Source organism: Nomascus leucogenys, chromosome 3 (assembly GCF_006542625.1).
Source record: "Nomascus leucogenys isolate Asia chromosome 3, Asia_NLE_v1, whole genome shotgun sequence".
In the NCBI taxonomy this organism is placed as follows: Eukaryota; Metazoa; Chordata; class Mammalia; order Primates; family Hylobatidae; genus Nomascus; species Nomascus leucogenys.
In genome coordinates, this window is record NC_044383.1 from 133,535,709 (window position 1) to 133,556,141 (window position 20,433).

The 20,433-nt window shown below is 42.1% G+C and overlaps 1 protein-coding gene across 1 annotated transcript in view; it reads left to right on the top strand.

The window, feature by feature from the left end:
* The first annotated feature begins 1,263 nt into the window (after positions 1–1,263).
* Positions 1,264–20,433, top strand: part of SAMD5 (sterile alpha motif domain containing 5) — a 62,214-nt gene continuing 43,044 nt past the window's right edge. The window contains exon 1 of the mRNA XM_003255854.4: positions 1,264–1,955. Coding sequence (XP_003255902.1) covers positions 1,497–1,955 — 459 coding nt within the window. The 5' untranslated portion in view covers positions 1,264–1,496. The remainder of the gene's footprint in view (positions 1,956–20,433) is intronic.

Consider the following 20,433-nt stretch of genomic DNA (forward strand, 5'->3'; position numbering starts at 1 on the left):
GTCCCAAGAAGAGGTCAGACACCGGGAAATGGGGCCCAGGAGCTTGGACTGTTCCACCTGCCACTCAAGTCCCCACTCCCAAGCGGTTGCCCAGACATTGGCATGATGGGGAAACTCGGTTGATTTTGTTACCTCCTGGAGGGAAAATGCCGTGGGCGGAGATGTCTGAGCGTCCCTTGCAACACGAGTTGGGTGGTGCTCTATTGATTTTCACGCGATCCCCGGGCGGGAGCGAGAGGATAGGCTCGGATTCCCGGGCTCCAGGACCGAACGCCTGGCAGTGTCCCCGGGGGCAAAGCCACCCAGGGAGCCCGTGCAGTATACTAGGTGGGGGGCCCGGAGAGAAAGCATAGCGCCGACGAGGGTGAGGGACCGGGCAGAAAGTAGGGTGGGGTACCGGGTGGGACACACTGACCTAGGAGAAAGTACAACCCACCCCCAAACTTTCGCAGACCCGGGAGCTTAGGAAGGGAAAGCCAGGAAGCACAGCAGCCTCTCCTGCCGCCCAACGTGCCCAGCTGCAGCGAGGAGGGGCGGCGCGCACGCCGGCTGGACGCGGGCGGTCCCCACGTTGCGCCCACCCTCCGGGCCAAAACGCCGCCGCTCGGGTCACTGAGTGGCCGCCCACGGAAGAAGCCAGATCGCCGGGCTCTGGGCTGCGTACAGGATCCGAGGAAGGGGGATTCAAACGCGGATCCGGAACGGACACTGAACCCCGCAGCGTCCCCAGCGCCGTGGGGCGGCGGGACGTGTCCTTGGGCTGCCAGCGGACGCGCAAGCTGGAGTGCGGCAGGGTCGGGAAGAAGTGAGCACAGAGACTTCTACGGGTAGAGGAGTCAGATTAAAGAGAAATGTGAAAAGCAACCCAGGACAGCCAGCGGAGCCCAGCAGCGTAGAAGCCACCGGATTCCCGCTGGGAGGACTACAGTGAGTGACACTCGCGAACACTAGGCGCTCCCAGCGGCCGCAGGTCTGCGCGGAGGAGTCGCCTCCCGGCGCGGAGCGGGCCTGCGGCGGCGGCGGCGGCGGCCAGAGAGCGAGATGCGGCGCGCAGCCTCAGGACCGTCCGGGCTGGGAAAACTCGCGGGCGGTACTGCGCAGAGCTGACCCCGCGCGGGTCTGAGGGGTGTGCCCCGGCCCCTCCCACCTCCGCCCCCTCCCGCGCCCGTCGCGCGCCCCTCCCCGCGGCAGCAGCGGCGGCGGCGCATCCAGGGGCGGCGCGGTGCGGAGCGGCACGGCTTGCCCAGCCCAGCAGCCAGTGCCTGCGAGGTCCGCGGCTGCTTGGGGAATTCACTTTGCTGCTTGTTCGCTTCTCCCTTCCTCAGGCTTCTTCTGATGATTTTCCGCCTCCGGCCCGAGCCTTCCCTTTAAAAGGAAAACTTTACTGCGATACCTTTTTCCCCTTGGAGGAGAGGATTAAAAGTTCCAAGAACTGGTGCCGTCCGTGCCATTTGGGCGCTGAGAAGGTGCTCGGCGGCGGGGTTCCCGGTCTCACCATGTGTACCAACATAGTTTACGAGTGGCTCAAAGCGCTGCAGCTTCCGCAGTACGCGGAGTCCTTCGTGGATAACGGCTACGATGACCTGGAGGTGTGCAAGCAGATCGGGGACCCGGACCTGGATGCCATCGGGGTGCTGGCGCCCGCGCACCGCCGCCGTATCCTGGAGGCCGTGCGCCGGCTGCGGGAGCAGGACGCCAACGCCGCCGGCCTCTACTTCACGCTGGAGCCGCAGCCGGCGCCCCCCGGGCCGCCCGCCGACGCCGTCCCCACCGGCCGCCGGGGGGAGCCGTGCGGCGGCCCGGCCCAGGGCACCCGCGGGGACTCTCGCGGCCACACGACCGCCCCCCGCAGCAGGGAGCTGGTGAGCTACCCCAAACTGAAGCTGAAGATCATGATCAGGGATAAGCTCGTCCGTGACGGCATCCACCTGAGCAAGCCCCCGTACTCCCGCAAGGTAAGGAGGTGCCGTCCGGGCGGCCCGGGGCGCGCGGCGGGAGGGAACACGGCCCAGCTGCCTTTGCCAAGGCTTTGCAACCCATTCTAGGTGACGACGAAGAGGCCAGGAGGCTTTGGGTGTCTGGGACCCTTTTCTATGTTCTTTCTGTATCGGCCCATTATTTCGTCCTTCCTGGTGTCTCCAGTGGTTGGTAAGACAAGCCCCCGCATCCAGATGTTATCTCTAAACTAACGACCAAAGCTCCACATGGTCTCTGGTGCTCGCCTGTCAGGAATCGGACTCGCGCTGCTTCTCCTGGTAGCCAGGGGGAATTCCTAATGCCCTCTATAATAGTTTTGGGTTTGAAGAGTACCAGAAAAAAATGGTTAATTCCTGCATTACTTTCTACCTTCCTTTCTCTTTTCCTTTTTTGAGTCTTGAGAAACTCTCAAGGGAAATCGGTGAACTCTTTAAAAGAGTGGGAAGTCAGGCCCTGCCTCTCTCAATTCCATAAAAAATCCCAGCGCTGCTGCAAATTTGAGAAGCGTACCATTCACATGAGCATTTTAAGAGGAAAAGTGAAGGAAGCACGTGTCAGTCCACTTGAGATGATTTCGTAAACTCGTGTATACTGGAGGCAGTAAGGTACTAAGGACGTCGGAGATAATCCAGCCACAGGATGTGCTTCAGAGGTCTGTGCTGTCACCAGTTTGGTTTATTATTAAACCAGATAAGATGAAGTAGGTACAACTGTGACTTCCAGGAAGTGTGAGGGGACCTGCATTTGGGAGAGGAGGACCGAGCACAAGTGAACTAAAGGGGAATCCTCTGCACAGGGGGCCTCAGGGAAGGAACCTGGAAGTTCCGAAATGTGGAGTGGGAGCTGGGTAATTAACAGAAAATGGTACTTCACACCAGAGCTCTGCTTCTAGCTGCGAGTCTGTTCCGTTTAGGTTTCTATTTTAGGCGGCTGTCGGAGTAGAGGGTCCTGACTTGATAGAGAAGTAGACTGCACAGGTAACCCTCAGGATTGCAGAAGGTGCACAGGAATATGAGCACCTCAGCTTAAAAATCAAGACTTAGAAGAGCCCAGGGAGAAAATGATGGCAAAGATACTCAGCTGGTGGGCCACATAAACCCAACTCCCTAATAGGAAATGTGGATAATCTCAGTGTTGTGTGGGCATCTTGGGCCCTGGTAGTATTGCTGTAAAATTTTAGGTAAAGGCCGTAATGCCTGGATTTAAGGAAGGTCAAGGGAAAGCTTTGTAAACAGTAGATAACAATATCTAAGGTAGATGGGAATAAGGGGTTTAATATTATCTACTACGTTGCAGGTACCTTAGGCAATTCAGATAACCTGCTTGACCATGTTAATTGGTTTTTTAAGGAGGATACAAAGAAGGCAGGTTAGGAGGACAGAGTGCTTCAAATTAAACACGTGTTCTGGTTACCCACTCTGACTGTGCCACTGATGTGTGCGCAAAACAGGAAAGAACACTTTTCCTAGGCAGTTGCCTGTATGTAGGAGTTCCATGTATGTCTAGTGTGGATAGAGAGATCTGGTCATCAGTATAAAGGCTTGGTCCTGGACACAGCAGGTCAAAGGAGATCAAAGCCAGTTAGATGTTTGTTATTAGCATCCCAGGATGTAAGGTGGGCTTAGTCTGAGAGAATGTGAGTACCTGGTGAGGGCATAGTTCAAGTCCTGGCAAGAAAGGAATGCAGAAAGCAAAGTGTGTCACTAGAGCTTGCTTATTCTTCAGGAAAAGTGCTGTGTAATGGGGCGGGGAGAGCAGGGACACTGTGGGCTGGAGGTGAGAAGGGTAAGCTTGAAGTGACAGATTTTAGTTCTGATTCTTAAAGAGCAAAAGACAGACCTACATATCAAACTTAGAGGCTGGAAAGGATGTTAAGGGGATGAAACATCAGCTCATAGGCTTTGAACTGTGGACTCCTGCCTAGATCAGTGGGTGATATGGTAGTGCATTTGCATAAGTGCAGTTTACATAAGAAAATGCCAAGTTGCATTGCAATACTATTTATTTTCCATGTAAATAATTACTTCAGTCAACTTTGCTTTAAAATAAATCCCATAGCAATAATGCTTGATAACAAAGATATGCTCCTATTCACTTTCTATACATATTTAATTCTCCTCAAACTGATGGAAGAATAAAATAGAACTAGAAGTGTTTTCATTATCTCCCTCATTGATCCTTGAGTTGGGGACCAAAAAAAAAACTGGTGCTGACAAACTTTATTGTAAGAAAGAGTAACACACACTGAAATAGGAATTAAAATATAATTAATGTACACATATAATTAATATACATATATAGCAAACTGAGCATACAAATGTTTAGTACCAGATCACGTTGATCATTCTGGATTTGTCGCTTATGTGCACATTGCCTCTTCCGTTTTGGATTTTAAATTATTGAAGAATTTGTTTTCTGATGTAGCTAGTTTCTTCATGAGCAGTGCTAGAACTTTTTCTTTTCTTATGTGATCCACATTCTAATTTCTCCACTTTCCTTGGCTTTGTCAAGATCAGAGTGTATAGTATTTTTTGTTTGTTTGTTTGTTTGTTTGTTTGAGATGGAGTCTCGCTCTGTTGCCCAGGCTGGAGTGCAGTGCCAGATCTCGGCTCACTGCAACTTCTGCCTCCTGGGTTCAAGCGATTCTCCTGCCTCAGCCTCCCAAGTAGTACCTGGGATTACAGGCACTTGCCACCACTCCTGGCTAAGTTTTGTAGTTTTAATAGAGATGGGGTTTCGCCATGTTGGCCAGGCTTGTCTCGAACTCCTGGCCTCAGGTGATCCAGCCACCTTGGCCTCCCAGAGTGCTGGGATTACAGGACTGAGCCACCACACCCCGCCAAAATGTGTAGTATTTTTGATGTGCATTTGGAATTCTGCTTGGTGGAGTGGGCTTTAGTCTCCTTTGCAGTCATTTGCATTGATGATGCCTGTGATTTTGTATTTTGCTGAGAATTTTAGATGGCTTGAAAGTGAATTATGCCAAAGATTATCAAGGTAGGGAGAGTGAGTCTCTTACAGAGGAAAGTAAGTTGAGGGGTCTTCCCAAGAATCACCTGAAAGGATTGTAGGATTTGATCCAGGAATGGTCAAGGTTATGCGATTTAGGGATCAGTGAGTTAACACGTAAATAAAAAGTAAATTTTCTTTTGTTTTCCAAAGGGAAGTCTATAGCTTTGAAAAAACAGGAGCTTGGAGAGAGCACCAGGCTTGAAATCAAACATCATTGGAACAGTTCCTCTTCTGCCCTGTGTGTAGCTTCTCTGACTGCTGTGATTTCTACCTTTGTGAAATGGGGATAAAATAATTTTTTACCAAGCTTCTCTATGCCAGGCCTTCTGCTGGACTCTAGGTTACTGTGGTTGGCAGGATGTGAAAGCTCTGCCCTCTGGGAACTTAGCATCTAGTAGGGAAGACTTAAAATGGAATGAACAATAATGATAATGTGTGACGATTGATTTTATGAGAAGTACATGATACTATGAACAGGTGCATTCAACCCAGTTTGCAGGGATTGGGCACCATCGCAGTTTTTCCAGAACTGGCCTATGACCTGAGTACTGATGGTTGAGCAGATTTAGCATGAAGAGGAGCAGGGTCTTAAGGGGAAGAGTGTTCTCAGCAGAGAACAGTGTGTGCAAAGGCCAGGAAGGGGAGGAAGTTTAGCATCAGCAGGAATGGCAAGGAATTCTGTCTGGTTAAAGCACTGAGTGCCTGGAGAAAGTGGCAAGAGATGGAGAGGCAGGTGGCAGCTGGTCTTGGGTGGCCTAGAAGTCATGTTAAAGAATTTGGAGTATATCTTGTGAGCAGAAGGGAGCTACTGACACATCCTGACCAGAGGCAAGCCAAACACTTAGGAGATTGTTGCGGTGTTAGGAGAGAGATGCTGGTGGCATGGGCCACTTATGACAGTAGGTCAGGAGCAATGGAAATAGACTTGATAGAACTTAAATGATTGTTTGGATGACAGGGTGGGAGGGGAGAGAGGTTGGAATGACATGCAGATTCCTGGTTTAAGATTGTGACGTGATGTAGGGGACCCAGGAGAACAGTGAATTTGGGCAAGAAAGATATTGCCTTCAGGTTGAAACATATGGAGTGTGAGATGCCTGTGGAATGTCCCTACATCACACACAGCACACTGCAGCTGTGACTACAGATGAGCAGTAGAGGGAGGAGCCCTGGGGAACAGCAGGATTTCTGAGGTGGGCAGAGGAAGAGGAAGCTCTAAGGGAGGCTGTAAGTATATTTTATTTTCTAGCAGACTTGTCAAAGCAAAAGGCAAGCTCTAGCGTAAATAGTGTGGAGAGATTGACAAGGGTAAGCAGAGGGTAGGTGAAAAGCAAGAGGAAGTGGTGTTCTGGAAGCCACTGGAAGCAGTGATGTTTCAAGGAGGAGCGACAGGTCAGGAAGTCAGATAATGGCCAGGTAGGACAAGAATAGAATCACTTCGTGGGAAGTGGTAACCATGCCGTCGAGGACTTTTGCCACAGCAGATTTGGATGATGGGACCAGTGAGAGTGCAGACAGGGATCACCCACAACTTTGAAACCAAGTTTGATGAGAAGACAGAACTAAGGTTACAGCTGGAGGAAAAAGGGAGACTTTGTGTCAAAGGAAGGGTTTTGTGGATTTGTTTGTGTTTAGGATGAGAGAATCTGGAGTATGTCTGAGTGTTAATGGTAAGCAGCTAGAGAAAAGGAGATGTTGGGGGACAACCCAGGAGACCAGGGTCCTGGAGGAGTTGTGAGGGAATTGTGCCCAGGGCGCATAAGTGAAGGGAGCATTCACTTCGGCTTCCGGTGGTGGGGGAGCTTCTCCTCCAGGTCAAGGGGAGGGAAGAAGAAGCGGTCAGGAGACGGAACTTTAGAGGTGTTACACCAAAGAGCTCTCATTTCTCTTTCTGACTGAGTGGTACCAGTGAGGGAGGAGATGGAAGGATTAGAGGTTTAAGGAGAACATTGTATTAATATAGAAATGTTAGATGTTGTGATCTAGTGGAATCCTATAGATTCCATCATGTAATGTTTAGATATGGTCATAAACATTACATGATGGAATGTATAGGATTCTAAGTACACATATACAGAAGGTACGCTCACCATTCACATATTCGTGCTGTAGGTTACAGGTTGTGCATGACTTTTTGTTGAATCCCGTCATGTCTAGCAATGCTTATAGGGTTGTGGCAGATGTGAAGGGTATGGGGCTGTAAATATATTTTATTTTCTAGCAGACTTGTCAAAGCAAAAGGCAGGCTCTAGGGTGAATAGTGTGGGGGGGGGCGTCTAGATTTTTTCACTGAAAAGTTGCTCCTTGCCATATGTACAAGTTAAAATGGTTTGAGTTAGTATAACATTATTTCATACTTTCGTAGGAGGGTTCGTCTTCATTCATACCCTTAGTGTGACTTTAATGAAGTAACAAGAATCTCATACTAATAAGGCTATTTATGGATAATCTGGAGAGATGGCCTATAATGAAGGAATTTGAAGAGACAGACATAGTAGGAAGGTTTCTGTCACTGGGGCCAGGGTGAAATATTTAGAAAGGAAAGAGAGAGATTGGCAAAGATGTGCTTGTGTCCTTTGGAGTTTTGCCTTGCGTGTTGGCAGAAGCTGAAATGGCAATAAATATTCCTCCTCCCAAGAATGCCTTCTGCCTTCATGACATTACTAGGGACAGATTGGAAGCTGGAAAACTTCGGCTTTCTCCAACTCAATCAGTGTCCTCAAATATCCTCAATCTATATCCTTCCAGGTTTTTTTGTTTTGTTTTGTTTTTGCTTTCGGTGCCTGATTGGAACACTGTGGAAAAAAGTGGGGGCAGGAAGGAGACAAGAGCTTTGATGGTGTGGGGACTTCTGCCTTTTTGTGCTCCTCACAGTTTACTGCCTGTGGAGTTTCCACATAAGTGGACCATCAGCCAACTGCCTGTCCACCCATCCATCCATCAATTTATTAATCTATCCATCCATTCTTCCATTTATCCATCTGTCTTCCATCCATCCATCCATCCATCCATTCATCCATCCATCCATCCATCCTTCCATTTATCCATCCATCTATCCATTCATCCATCCATCCTTCCATTTACCCATCCATCTCTCCATTCATCTATCCTTCCATTTATCCATCCATCCATTCATCCATTTATCCATCTATCCATCCATCCTTCCACTTAACAAATACTGAGCACATGCCATGTGCTAGGCTTTAAGATCAGAATTGCAAGGAACTAGACAGACATGGTCTCTGCTTGTATGTGGAGGCCTAACCCAATGCCTGATGTATAGTAGTTGCACTATGTCAAAGTTGAATGTTATTTCTGCAAACATGAAAGATTGGAGGATGTTGCACTTGTGTTTATTTCAAATGTTAAAAAAAATCACCTCGGATTAAAACCCAAGTAAAGATAATGAATGATGAAATTTCAAATCAAAATGTTTATTCCTCAAGGGTTAATGAAGAAGGACTGGGAATGAAAATGCTACTCCTGTAGGATATTTTAAAAGAAGACCTCTCTCTGCAGCATGGCCAGGACTAGGGTAAAGCAAGTGAGATGACACCAAGGACACAAAATTGAAGGAGGAGCTGATTCTCAGGCTCATGCGAGTCCAGGCTGGGCTAGATGGCTGACCACCATTAACAAAATAAATTAGTTACTGTGAAATATTAGGTATTAAGAGATATTGTATGCATTCCTCAAATCATACACCAAGTCACCTACTCTTCTATGCTTAATACCTGTCCTCAAGAGCAATGTGCTGAGAACCATATCAGTGCACATCTATCAGTGCCCATCTCCCAGACTAAGAAAACATGGCTTCTTGGAGCTATGGCAGCCCGTGGAATTCATTTAAGTAAGAATGATACTGCTTTCTGCTGACACTGTACTGTAGTGGTTCAGTGCAACAGGCTCAGAACCAGACATCAGAGTTCAAGTCCCAGCTCTGCTCCATACTAGGTCACTGTTGGCTCCTCTGTGAAATATGGGCAAAACTAGTGACTGCCACATAGGGTTGTTATGGACATAAGATGAGCTAACACTCATGAACTTATTAGATCGACATTCGTATGTATCCTAGAACTGCCATAAAAAGTGCCACAAACTAGATGTTTAAAACAATAGAAATTTATTCTTCACAGTTCTGGAGGCTGTAAGTCCAAGATTAAGGTGCTGTCAGGGTCTTGCACAAAAACCCTAGAGGCCTGCACTGTGAGTAAGCTCTAAGGCCCAGCAAAGGCTTTAAACAGCATCCATGTCTGCCACTGTTACTTCAAGTACCACTGGATCTGCTGGATCATATGGCCCAAGTGGCAGAGCAGCTTACACGGCAGCCTGGACCTGCTGCAGAACCTTCTTTTTTTCTGGCTCCAGTCAAAATTAGCAGCTTTGGGGTCACTCAGTAAATAGGTTTTTGTAGCACACTCAAATGAGGGATATGTTGCTTTCAAAATTCAAAGAGGCTCACTGGATGTTATGCATCCTTCTTGGTTGTAGGAAAAGCCATATGCAACAACTTATTCTTCATCTTGGAAGGGATATCTTGATTTGCCCCATGTCCCTGGACCCCTGCAGTTTTCACTGAGGTAGAAAGTCCCTGATTTTTTGTCAGATTTATTTTCCACCTTCTGACATGCAAAGTAAGTCTAAAGTAATTGCTTCATTTCAATCACTAGATCCAAACAGCATAATGTCATCCATGTAATGGACAACAATGATGTCTTGTGGAAGAGAAGAGCAATCAAGGCCCCTGCTGGCTAAATCATGACATAGTGCTGGAGAGGTGAGATCCCTGAGGCAGGACAGTGAAGCTGTATTGCTGGCCTTCCAGTTGAAAGTAACCTGCTTCTGGTGTTCTTTACTAACAGGTGTTGAGGGAAAAAGAAACATTTGCCAGATGAACAGCCTGGCTTATGTAAGCACTCACCTGTGGTAGCTCTTCTGTACCTGGGTTTCCTTGGACATCTCAGCTTCCATCATAGTGGCCATGTATCAGCTGTGTACAGAAGGGTCTGCTGACCCGGAACTTATTCCTAATGATAGGGGTGTTTGATGATAAATCAGTGGTAGATTTTTAGTGGAAATGATGCCCAGTTATTTCTGTGTACCGGAGGATGCAATAACAAAAATGATTTTTAAAAATATAAACATTTCAAAATTTAGATATTCAAAATTAGGTAGCAATCTTGAAAACAGTCACTTGGAAGATCACAGTGTTGCTGTTTCTGTGTTGCTGTTTCTCAGAACATTTCTAGACCTCTGATGTCTCAGAACATTCTCTGGAGTATCTTCAGTGGTGGCAAGCCTTCATTCTTATCAGATAGATCTGGTTTGGGGTAAACACCTAAAGTAATTTGGAGTCAAATCAGGCAGTTAAGAGTAATGACATTCATAAAGTGTGAAATGGAAAATGTAATCTTGGCAACAAAATAATGAGGTGGTTTTTTTTTGGTATGACTTATAGAATGGTTTTCAGATTTTATGATATTTATACTCGTTTTCCCTAGTTCTAAACACTTTAAAAATGCTCTTAGTGGGTATCCATGTTTGTAAATATGCAAATTCCTCCAAAAGGCTTTTCAAAACACAAAAGTCAATTCCCCATGTATTTGCAAAGAGCAAGGCACCTGTCATGGTCTCTCCAGATAGAATTTTAGTGTAAAGGTGTCTGTGGCCCAAAAGGGGAGGAATTAGGTAAATCGTGCACAGGTATCAGTAAACTGTGCAGCACTCGATGGTTTAGTCAGGATTTGGATAGTATAACAGTGTTTTTAGGGCTCTTCATTCGCTGGTCCTTCTGTTCTTAGAAAGCCCTCTACTCTCTACCACCTTATCAAGTGTTAACGTGATCATAGCTGTATTCATTCTTTCCTCCGCACTCTTGAGTGAAAAAAAGGTGCTAAAGGCAGGGGTAGCAATATTAAGGCTGCCCTCATGAACTTTGTCTGCTCTTCAGTAGTTATCTAAGGCATACCCATGAAAAATAAGATAGAAATAACAACTATGTATATGGATAAACATGCAATTCTTTTCAAATTCTGTTTAAGTGCTCAGGTTCTAGTTCACCAGAAATATGTTCTGAAACTAATTTTCCTGAAGTAAGATGAGTCAGATGACATGGACTTGATGAGGATTGGTCCCAGAAATAAAGAAGGGCTATCCTGAGGTGAAGACACCCTGAAGATGAAAGAACACTGTCTAGGATGGAATAAAGTACACTGGGAGCCGTAGTTGATGACACACAGCTTCTCAAGGTTATAGCGTGTGCAGAGCTAGAAACAACATTGCATTTCTGGCTATGGGAAAGGCTTGTTATTACTATTGATACTACTAGTATTGAGTTGAAAGGTTTTTAGCAGTGATTTTCTAAGTTTTATGAAAAAATGCTGTTTCAGATCAGCCACTGATTTGGACTTGGGGAGGCCTGAGAGTAGTGAGGGAGTCCCCATTTTCAGTCAATATAAAAACTATTAAGGGCCAATAACTGTGGATCACACCAAAAGGCATTCAACATACAATCTGTCTTACATAAAGACTAAGTGACATCTAATAGTTTAAAAAATATCTCATTACTGCTTCTAATTGAAATAAATGGTCTGATGCTCTCTAAAATCTTACTGTTACATTTCCATAAAGTTAAAAATGCAAACAAAATAAGATCTCCTTGATTTGGAAAATGTCAGAAAGATAAGGAAAACAGTTGGTATGTATTCTCTATTTAGCAAAGTTGTAATGCACAGATTTGACAAATTTAAAGATTTTTTCCCCTAGAATATAACGTAACTTTATAATAAGACTAGAGATGTACCTACTGCATTTGATACCCAAAATGTATCATTTTTTAATACCTTCACTTTTATATGAAAATTTACTTTAATAGTCATGTAATAATACACAGTAATTATTATTGTCCTTATTCCTTCTTTAGTTTTAAAGCAATTAATAATTAAACAAAGGACTACATTTTAAAGTATTAAAATTTAGTAAAAATATTTCATCTGCAAAATAGAATTTGCATTTACCAAACTCAAGTATTATACCTTGCAGTTTGTATTGTTTCACTGTTTTAATTTTTCAACACAAATAAAAACTTCAAGTGGTCACGTAAGAATAAAAGAACTAAATTATCTCAGATTTTGTTTGCTCATTTTTACATATCATAGTGTTATTGTTTATTTCAAATTGACTGTTTAACTCAAGAATATGTAGTCTCATAGGGGAGATGGGGCAGCTTTACAAACTTACTCTTGAAAAGGACTCTTTATCCAAGTATGTGGGTTGAGGGCCTCTGAATTAACTTCCATGTAGAATACAATGCTTATTAAAGGACAAGTAAAATGCTAATTTGAAGCTTATACAAACGATGAAAACTTAACATGCAGCAATTAGCATTTAGGCCAACAGAAGACTTTTTCAAGGTGAAGTGTTTAATCACTGACATTGTTTAAAATTGTCAGCAGGACATTTTCATAATAAAAAGTTTTGTTTTTAAGGACTCCTTTATTCTTATAACTGAAGTGACCCTTCCCTCTGCCTGGTCCTTGAAACGTGATCACTTTAAGAGAAGTTTATTTCTTCTGTATAGTGGTGCCAATGTCTGTCTCACAGAGCTGTAGTATGAATTAAATGAGATAGTACTTATGAAGTTGCTTTGTAAAATTCTAAGAGAACTTTATAGTTTTTTTTTTTGGAGATAGAGTCTCGCTCTGTTGCCCAGGCTGGAGTGCTGTGGCACCATCTTGGCTCACTGCAAGCTTCACCTCCAAGGTTCAAGCAATTCTCCTGCCTCAGCCTCCCAAGTAGCTGGGACTACAGGCACCGCCACCATGCCTGGCTAATTTTTGTATTTTTAGTAGAGATTACTAAATTTCACCATGTTGGCCAGGCTGGTCTCAAACTCCTGCCTCAGGTAATCCACTGCCTGGCCTCCTAAAGTGCTGGGATTACAGCCGCCATGCCCGGTTGAGAACTTTATAGATTTTAAGTGCCCTTACTGATAGTGAGTAAACCATTATGTTTATAACAAAATTTGAAAACTATTTCTGTTAAAAAGCAAACACATTGTGTACGGAGAAAATCTGGAGAACAGTGAAACAGATTGATAATTTTAAATGGCCTATATTACAATTTGTGACATTATACTATATTTCTTTAAAAATAATTTATGTGTCAGAATATGTTTTATACTGATACACAAAACTAGTATCACAGTCTAAATGGATGAGTCAGGCTATTTTTTTGTCAGCAGCTGTCATTTGAAAAATGATTTTCTCCTAATTGACAAATAAAAAGTGTATATATTTTTGGTGTGCAGTGTGATGTTTTGATATATGTATACATTGTGAAATGATTAAATCAAGCTAGCTTATCCATTACCTCACATACTTATGTTTTAATGATGAGAACATTTGAGATATAATCTCTTGGCAATTTTCAAGTATACAACACATTATTAGTAACTGTAGTTCCCATGCTGTATAATAGATCCGAGAACTTATTCATCCTGTCTAACTGAAATTTTATACCCTTTAACCAACATTTTCCCATTCTCCTTCCCTCCCAAAAAATGCTTTTAATACTAATACATATTCAATCTCAAGTTAATACCATAATTAATTTAAACATATCCTTATTGGCATGAAATCTTACCCATGTTACTACTAATTATTTTTTTTTATTATTTGAAAATGTCATGTTTGAGAAGTGGTATTTCATCATTCTTTGAATTACATTTCTTAGATTACCAGTTCATATGGTTTTATATTTGTGGCTTTATATGTACAATTATGTATTGCCTGTTCATGGTACTTGCTTCTTTTTTCTGCTGGTCTTAGACCACTTCTTGTTGCTTTGGAAGAGCTTTTATGCATTAAAGAAAACAATCATTATTTCATATAGGTTGCAAATATTTTTCCCAAACATAAGCATGTAACTTACCGCATAATTTTATGAGTTTTTTTAGATGTCCGGAAGCTTGAAATTCTTATATTTTCTACCTTTTCAGTAATTTTTTAGTGATTTCTTTCAAACTGGAGAAATAGAGAGGGTGCAGTCTCAAACAGAATTGTCAATTCTTTCTTTACTGTTTACTAGAATAAGTAATTTAGTCTTTGTAAACCTGAATTGCCTCATCTATAAAATAGATGTAATATTACTTATTAAGGCTATTGTGAGGAATCAATGAAGCAGTATGTAAAGGGCCTCATATAATGCCTGCCACACAGTAATCACACAGAACATCTGACTAATATTTATAATGTTATACATAGTGTTACGATTGTGAAGTGATTCTCAATGTGAAGACCTTATCTTAAATTATTAGTTCATTTCCTTGCCCTTCTGCGGAGACGTGGGTGTTCTTGTCATAATTTTAAAACCTTCTTTAAATAACAAGAACGACAACTTTTTTTACTGTCACAACCATTAAAAAATAATTTGCTCAATTTGTCATTTGCCTTTTAGTTTTCTTTGTTTAATTAGAGAAAACAAATCTTTTGTGATTGCTTTTATCTTTACAAATCTTTTCTCTAGTTCAAAATCCATTAATTTTCACCCATATCTGCATTAATATTTTGGTTTCATTTTTGCATGTAACTTTCTAATCTGTCTAAGTTTATTTTAGTATGTGATATAAGGTAAAGCTCTATTGTTATAAAATTACACACACATGATAATCTTATCTCCTACTTTACAGGAATTACAGCTCTTATTTCTTTCTTCTAGTGCTATTGCATTGGCTAGAATTCATATAGCCATGTTAAATAATAATGACAACTAGGTATTCTTGTAATTTTTCCAATTTAAATGGAAATACTGAAAGTATTTTGCTATTATGCTGTTGCTGGCTATCAGTTTAACATAGTTTTCATGACTATATTAAGGAAAAGCATTAAGGAAAACATTCTTCTTTTCTTAATTTTGTAGGAGTTTTTATTGGGATTCAATATTTAATCCTATGAAACATCTTTTAGGCAACTTAAAAATAATCGAGAGCTTTTTAAACTGGGCCCAATATTGTGATGTATTAATATTACATTAACAGATTTCCTAGTCTTAAACTATTTTTACGTAACTGAGAAGAAGTAAAAAATGAAAGGATAGCTTTTAAAGAAAGCAGAGTGTGAGATGAGGAATTTATAATAATCTTACTCCAAGACCATTATACATTCTTTTACACTATAGTATCTTTTCTTTCATGAAAAATGTTTGACATTTACCTTCAGTTGTGTAACCACTTCAACGGTTGTTGTCATGATATCATTACAGTTGATTTCCTGCCAGGAACTTTTTGGAAGGTTCGGTCTCTGTCTAGACAGGTACATGAGGCAGCGATAGCAGTGGGGTGTGGGGACCAGCCTTTTGTTGCTCAAAAGGCAGCAGCCACATAGTTGTGGGTAAAGGTTTCCTTTTCTGGCTTTTGCAGACATTCTGTTTTTGAACCGGAGACAGAGACTGTGAGGGGGCAAGGAGTTAACTTGAATCTCTACTGATTTTACTGTTTGTAACGAGGGGCTTTTTTTCTCAATATAGTTGAGGAAATTCCTCCCAGGTTCTGGAATTCTATTCTTCTTCATCCTCCACTCTTCTACTCGCCTCCACTCAGTCCCCCATAGTCGGCTCCCTTCCTGCTCCCACCCAACCCCAGACCGTTTAGTGAAATATACACTTAGGAGCTGCTTGCCAGATGCCATGTCAAATTGAAAACCCTTATAAAAGAAATTGAAATGGCATTCATTCTAATTTGAATCATGGGCTTTGCAAAGAAACAACTCAATGTGTAACAAAAATAAAATTGAAAATTCTTCAAGAAATATTACTATAACAAATCCTTGATTTACATTTAAACATTTATTGAAACATCAAATAAGTGGATTTTTTTAAAAGGTCATTGAAGCAAGGATTAAGAACAGGGTACAGGAATAGTAGTTTCTGGAGAAAATACCTCAATTGAGTGCCAAACTCAGCTGAGTTTGCAGAAATGGATGCACCCAACACTTTCCAAGGTAACCATCAATCATGCAATAAAGATATAGCCACTTTAAACAACGATGTATCAACACAGAATGGAACACTGGTATATTAAGACCCACTCCTCTGGGAAGTTCTTGATTGACAAAAATAGTACTGTGTTAAGTAGCAGCAGTATTTTCATGGCCAGGAAGTAATAAAACTAAAGATGAGCTTTACGAAGAGAAAATATTTTACATGAAAATCCATGGAGCAATTCTTAGGACTTGCTTCCTTCAGGATCAGGTTAAGGGGCAAAATGTGAAATGTGAAAGCGGAAACTGATAATTTGCTAATTTGTTAATTACCTGCACAGCTGGTCCTGTAGTCACTGTCATTTATAGGCATCTGAAGAAAGGATGGGATAGTTGCTGCCTGGGATCACACAAACTCACTGTATCTCTGGCTTGCTTAGGCTTGTACAGTAGGAAGACAAAATCAGGATATTCACATTGAACCCATTATAGATTAGAGTTGAGCCAGGGGTATGCAAGGAATTTACTCTTTGAGACCTACTTCATTACACCTACTTCACTGCAGAGAGTTGGTAGAGAGTCAGTTAGGTTGGTGACATTAACTTTTCAGTTTTGTTGCAGTGTCATTTTAAGCCAGGGATTTTACTGCCACTTTTTGGCATAGCAGTTTGGGCTAGTGTATTTCTCTCTCTGTTAATATGATCCTTCATGTTGATATACTTACCTTGAAAATGGTGGTGAATTGACTCTTCTGCTGTTCGTCTCATAACTTCTCCAAACACTGTCTGTGGCATGACCCACTTTATCTGTTCTCTGTGACGTGACCCACTTGACCTGCTCTCCGACAGCAAGTATGATATTCTTGATCATCCCCCAACATAGCTGGTTTTGGATGAGCATGATAAATTTTAGTAACAGTGGTTTGGGGGGAAAGGGGAAGAGTAATGGGTTTTTTTTGTTTTTGTTTTTGTTTTTGTTTTTTTTTTGAAAGCAGGCAAATTGTAAAAGCAAGAGCTCCTATAATAGTGAACTGAAGCTTTATTCTGAAAACCTTTTCATCATGCTTTGATTTCATTGATTGTAATAATTTTTCTTCTTCATTCAGCTATATGTTAATTAGTCACAGATATGTCTGCCATTCCTTTTCACATCTGGAGCAGACTTCTCTGCTTGCTTGAACCACCTCCCTCCTTCTCCCTGTGGAGTTTAGAAAAGTAAAATATTGTTTTCCATTCGCACCTAGATTCACTTTTTAAAATAAGACTCGCACAAGTTGGGAGAAGCTTCATGCTGTTGGTGGTCTCATCAGATATATTAATAACATAAGGAAAAAGCCTTGAAATATGTCAAATCACAAAAACAGTAGTGAGTTTATATTTATTATCATTTGTGAAGAGTGCTTTACCACATTATTTCCTTCAATCCTCACAGCAAGCCCTTAAGGGAGAGACTGTTTTTCCCATTCCTGTTTTATACACAAGGAAAATGAGGCTTAAAGACCTTAAGTAACTTACACCAAGTCACATAATTAGAAAATTTCATTTGAAAGCCACATGTACTGACCTCAGAGCCCATGGTTCTCATCACTTGCAATTTCTCCAAGAAACATTGCTTTATAAGATTTGGCAACTGTTTCTCTGTTGGTGAAAAATAGGTATGGTATAGGGAGTGGTTATGTCTTAGAGATTTTTATTTAAAAAAAAAAAAAAGAGTAAGACTTAGCAGCCTGTGCCCTCAAGAACTTATTGTGGCAATAACCGCTCAGTCAGTAGGATTTACATTGACTGTGGTGAGTAGGAGGAGTAGCTGTGGGGACCTGTCTATGTGGTTCATGGAGTGGGCATCTAGTATGGCAGGAAGGAAGATTTTCATGGAGGTGGTGATGGTATGGCTGACCCCTGAAGACGTGTGTTGGAGGCAAGTGTGTCATCAATTTGGCCAGCCTGGAGTGGGAATACGTTTTTAAAAGTCCATAGAACACTAATACATGGAGAAATAAGAATAGACTGGAATCTGTGGAAATGGTATTTAATCTTTTAGTAAACTCCATTAATTGATATCCAAAGTATTAGTAGCTAGAGGTTACAAGGGTAATGACTCTAACTTTTCCTGCTTGTGACTTGGCATTGTTGTTACTGGCAATGGAAAGGCCGAATTTAAATCATAGTCATCAACCTTCTAAAGAGAGTAGTTCAGAATTTAATCAGGGTTTGAGCTATGGGGGTTGGTTACTATGTGAGCAAAATCAACACCTGTATCACAAAGTCTGATGAAGAAAGAAGCCTTTGCCAGTCAGCATTAGGGAGGCACTGGTTACTGCCAATGTCCCTGAATGTTCTTGACCAGTTCTGCTTCTTTAGCAGAACTGATGTGTTCACATACAAGAAGAAAAGCACAACCAAGAAAGCCAGCATGCCTTCTGGAAAGCTAGATGGTTTCATGGTGGTGCCATCAATCTCCAAACTAATCTTCAATTTCAACAAGCAGCAGGTATAGGCCCAGCCTTCTGGCCATTATCTTTGGATATACCACAGAGACCACACCTGGCTGCCTTTTGACACTTCATCAGTGTCACCTACAACCACACTCTTCAAATAGCCTGCTAGAAATGAATTCCTAGGGCAGAGCTAGGACATGATGAACTGGGCTTACTGCAGTTCAACTAAAAAGCATGAATATGTGCAGAGGGAATGGGAGCAGTGTTTTGCAGGGAAAACACTTTAAAACTGGAGTTTTATAGGCTTAGGATTTGTGAGTTTCATATTTGTGTTTAATAGTGCATTTTAGCCTATTACATGATTATTAATTAATATTATTACTTACATTCAGCAAATATTAATTGAGCACCAAGAATGTGCAAAGCACTGTTAGGGGTGATGGGGGGAATTCAAAGGTGACAATACTATGAATGTGTCCTAATGGAAATTATAGTCTGGAGAAAGATAAACACACACACATCCACAGATCCATCCGTTTGTAGATATATACGTAAGTAAACATAACATTTCAGCATCATATGAATGCCAAAATGAAACACAAACCTGTGGGAGCACCAAGGGGAGAACTATTCATTTTGCCTGAGGTTTTGGAGTATCTTTCAGCAATAACTGAACGTGAAGGATAGGTAGGATTTTACTAGGCAGAGCCACAGTGTGGACTGTATGCTGGAAGCTAAGGGAACTGGACTGTGAACTCCACAGGGATACTGTCCATTTATAAGCTTTTGTATATTCAGCACCTTGCTATAAATATTTATTGAATGAATGCATGCATGAAACGGCATTAGCAAAATCTCAGAGTGACGAAAGTGCAAAGTTTGGATTGGTGAGTGGTCCACTTTGGGCGGCGATGGGATGGGAGACAGTAGTTACCTGGTACAAATGAAGCATAAGGTTGGGCTGAGCTGTTGAGGAACTTCCCTATGGTACTAATGAGCTTAGAATTTATTCCAGAAACTGGGACCTGTCAGATATATTTGACCTAGAGAATTACCTAACCTTGTTTATTTAATGAAGCTCCTTCACATTTTTACCATTTTTGGATTTCTTTCCCATACTCTCTTCAGGAGTTCCTAATCTCTTTATCCATAGACACCCCTTTTACTGTATCCCACTTTATCCTCCAGCTTTGAAGCTTTGGATTGAAAAGCTTTGCTACATTGTTTCAGTGATAATCAGTTCATTTTCCTATTTTCATTGATCAAAGGCACATAACTCAGTGTACTAGTCCATTCTCACATTGTTATAAAGAAATACCAGAGACTGGGTAATTTATAAAGAAAATAGGTTTAACAGGCTCTTCGTTCTACAGGCTGTACAGGAAGCATGGCAACATCTGCTTCCAGGGAGGCCTCAGGGAGCTTCTACTCTTGGTGGAAGGCAAAGTGGTGATCCAGCACTGAATATGGCCAGAGCAGGAGGAACAGAGAACAAGGGTGGAGGTGCCACACACTTTTAAACAACCAGATTTTTTGAGAACTCACTATACATTTCCAAGGGGGCATGGAGCCAAACCATTCATGAGAAGTCCACCACCATGATTCAGTCACCTCCCACCAGGCCCCACCTCCAGCACTGGGGATTACAATTCAACATGAGATTTGGGTGGGTACACATATCCAAACCATATCATTTGGCCCCTGACCCCTCCCCAAATCTCATCTCCTTCTCACATTTCAAAATACAATCATGCCTTCCCAACAGTTCCCCAAAGTCTTAACTCGTTCCAGCATTAACTGAAAAGTCGAAAGTCTCATCTCAGACAAGGCTAGTCCTTTCACCTGTGAGCCTGTAAAATCAAAAACGAGTTAGTTACTTCCAAGAACTAATTTATAAAGAAAATAGGTGTTTTTAATAAAGAAAGGTTGTTTTTATAAAGAGGTAATTTATAAAGAAAAGAGGTTTAATTGGCTGACAGTTCTGCAGGCTATGCAAGAAGCATAGTAGCATCTGCTTCCAGGAGCTTTTAC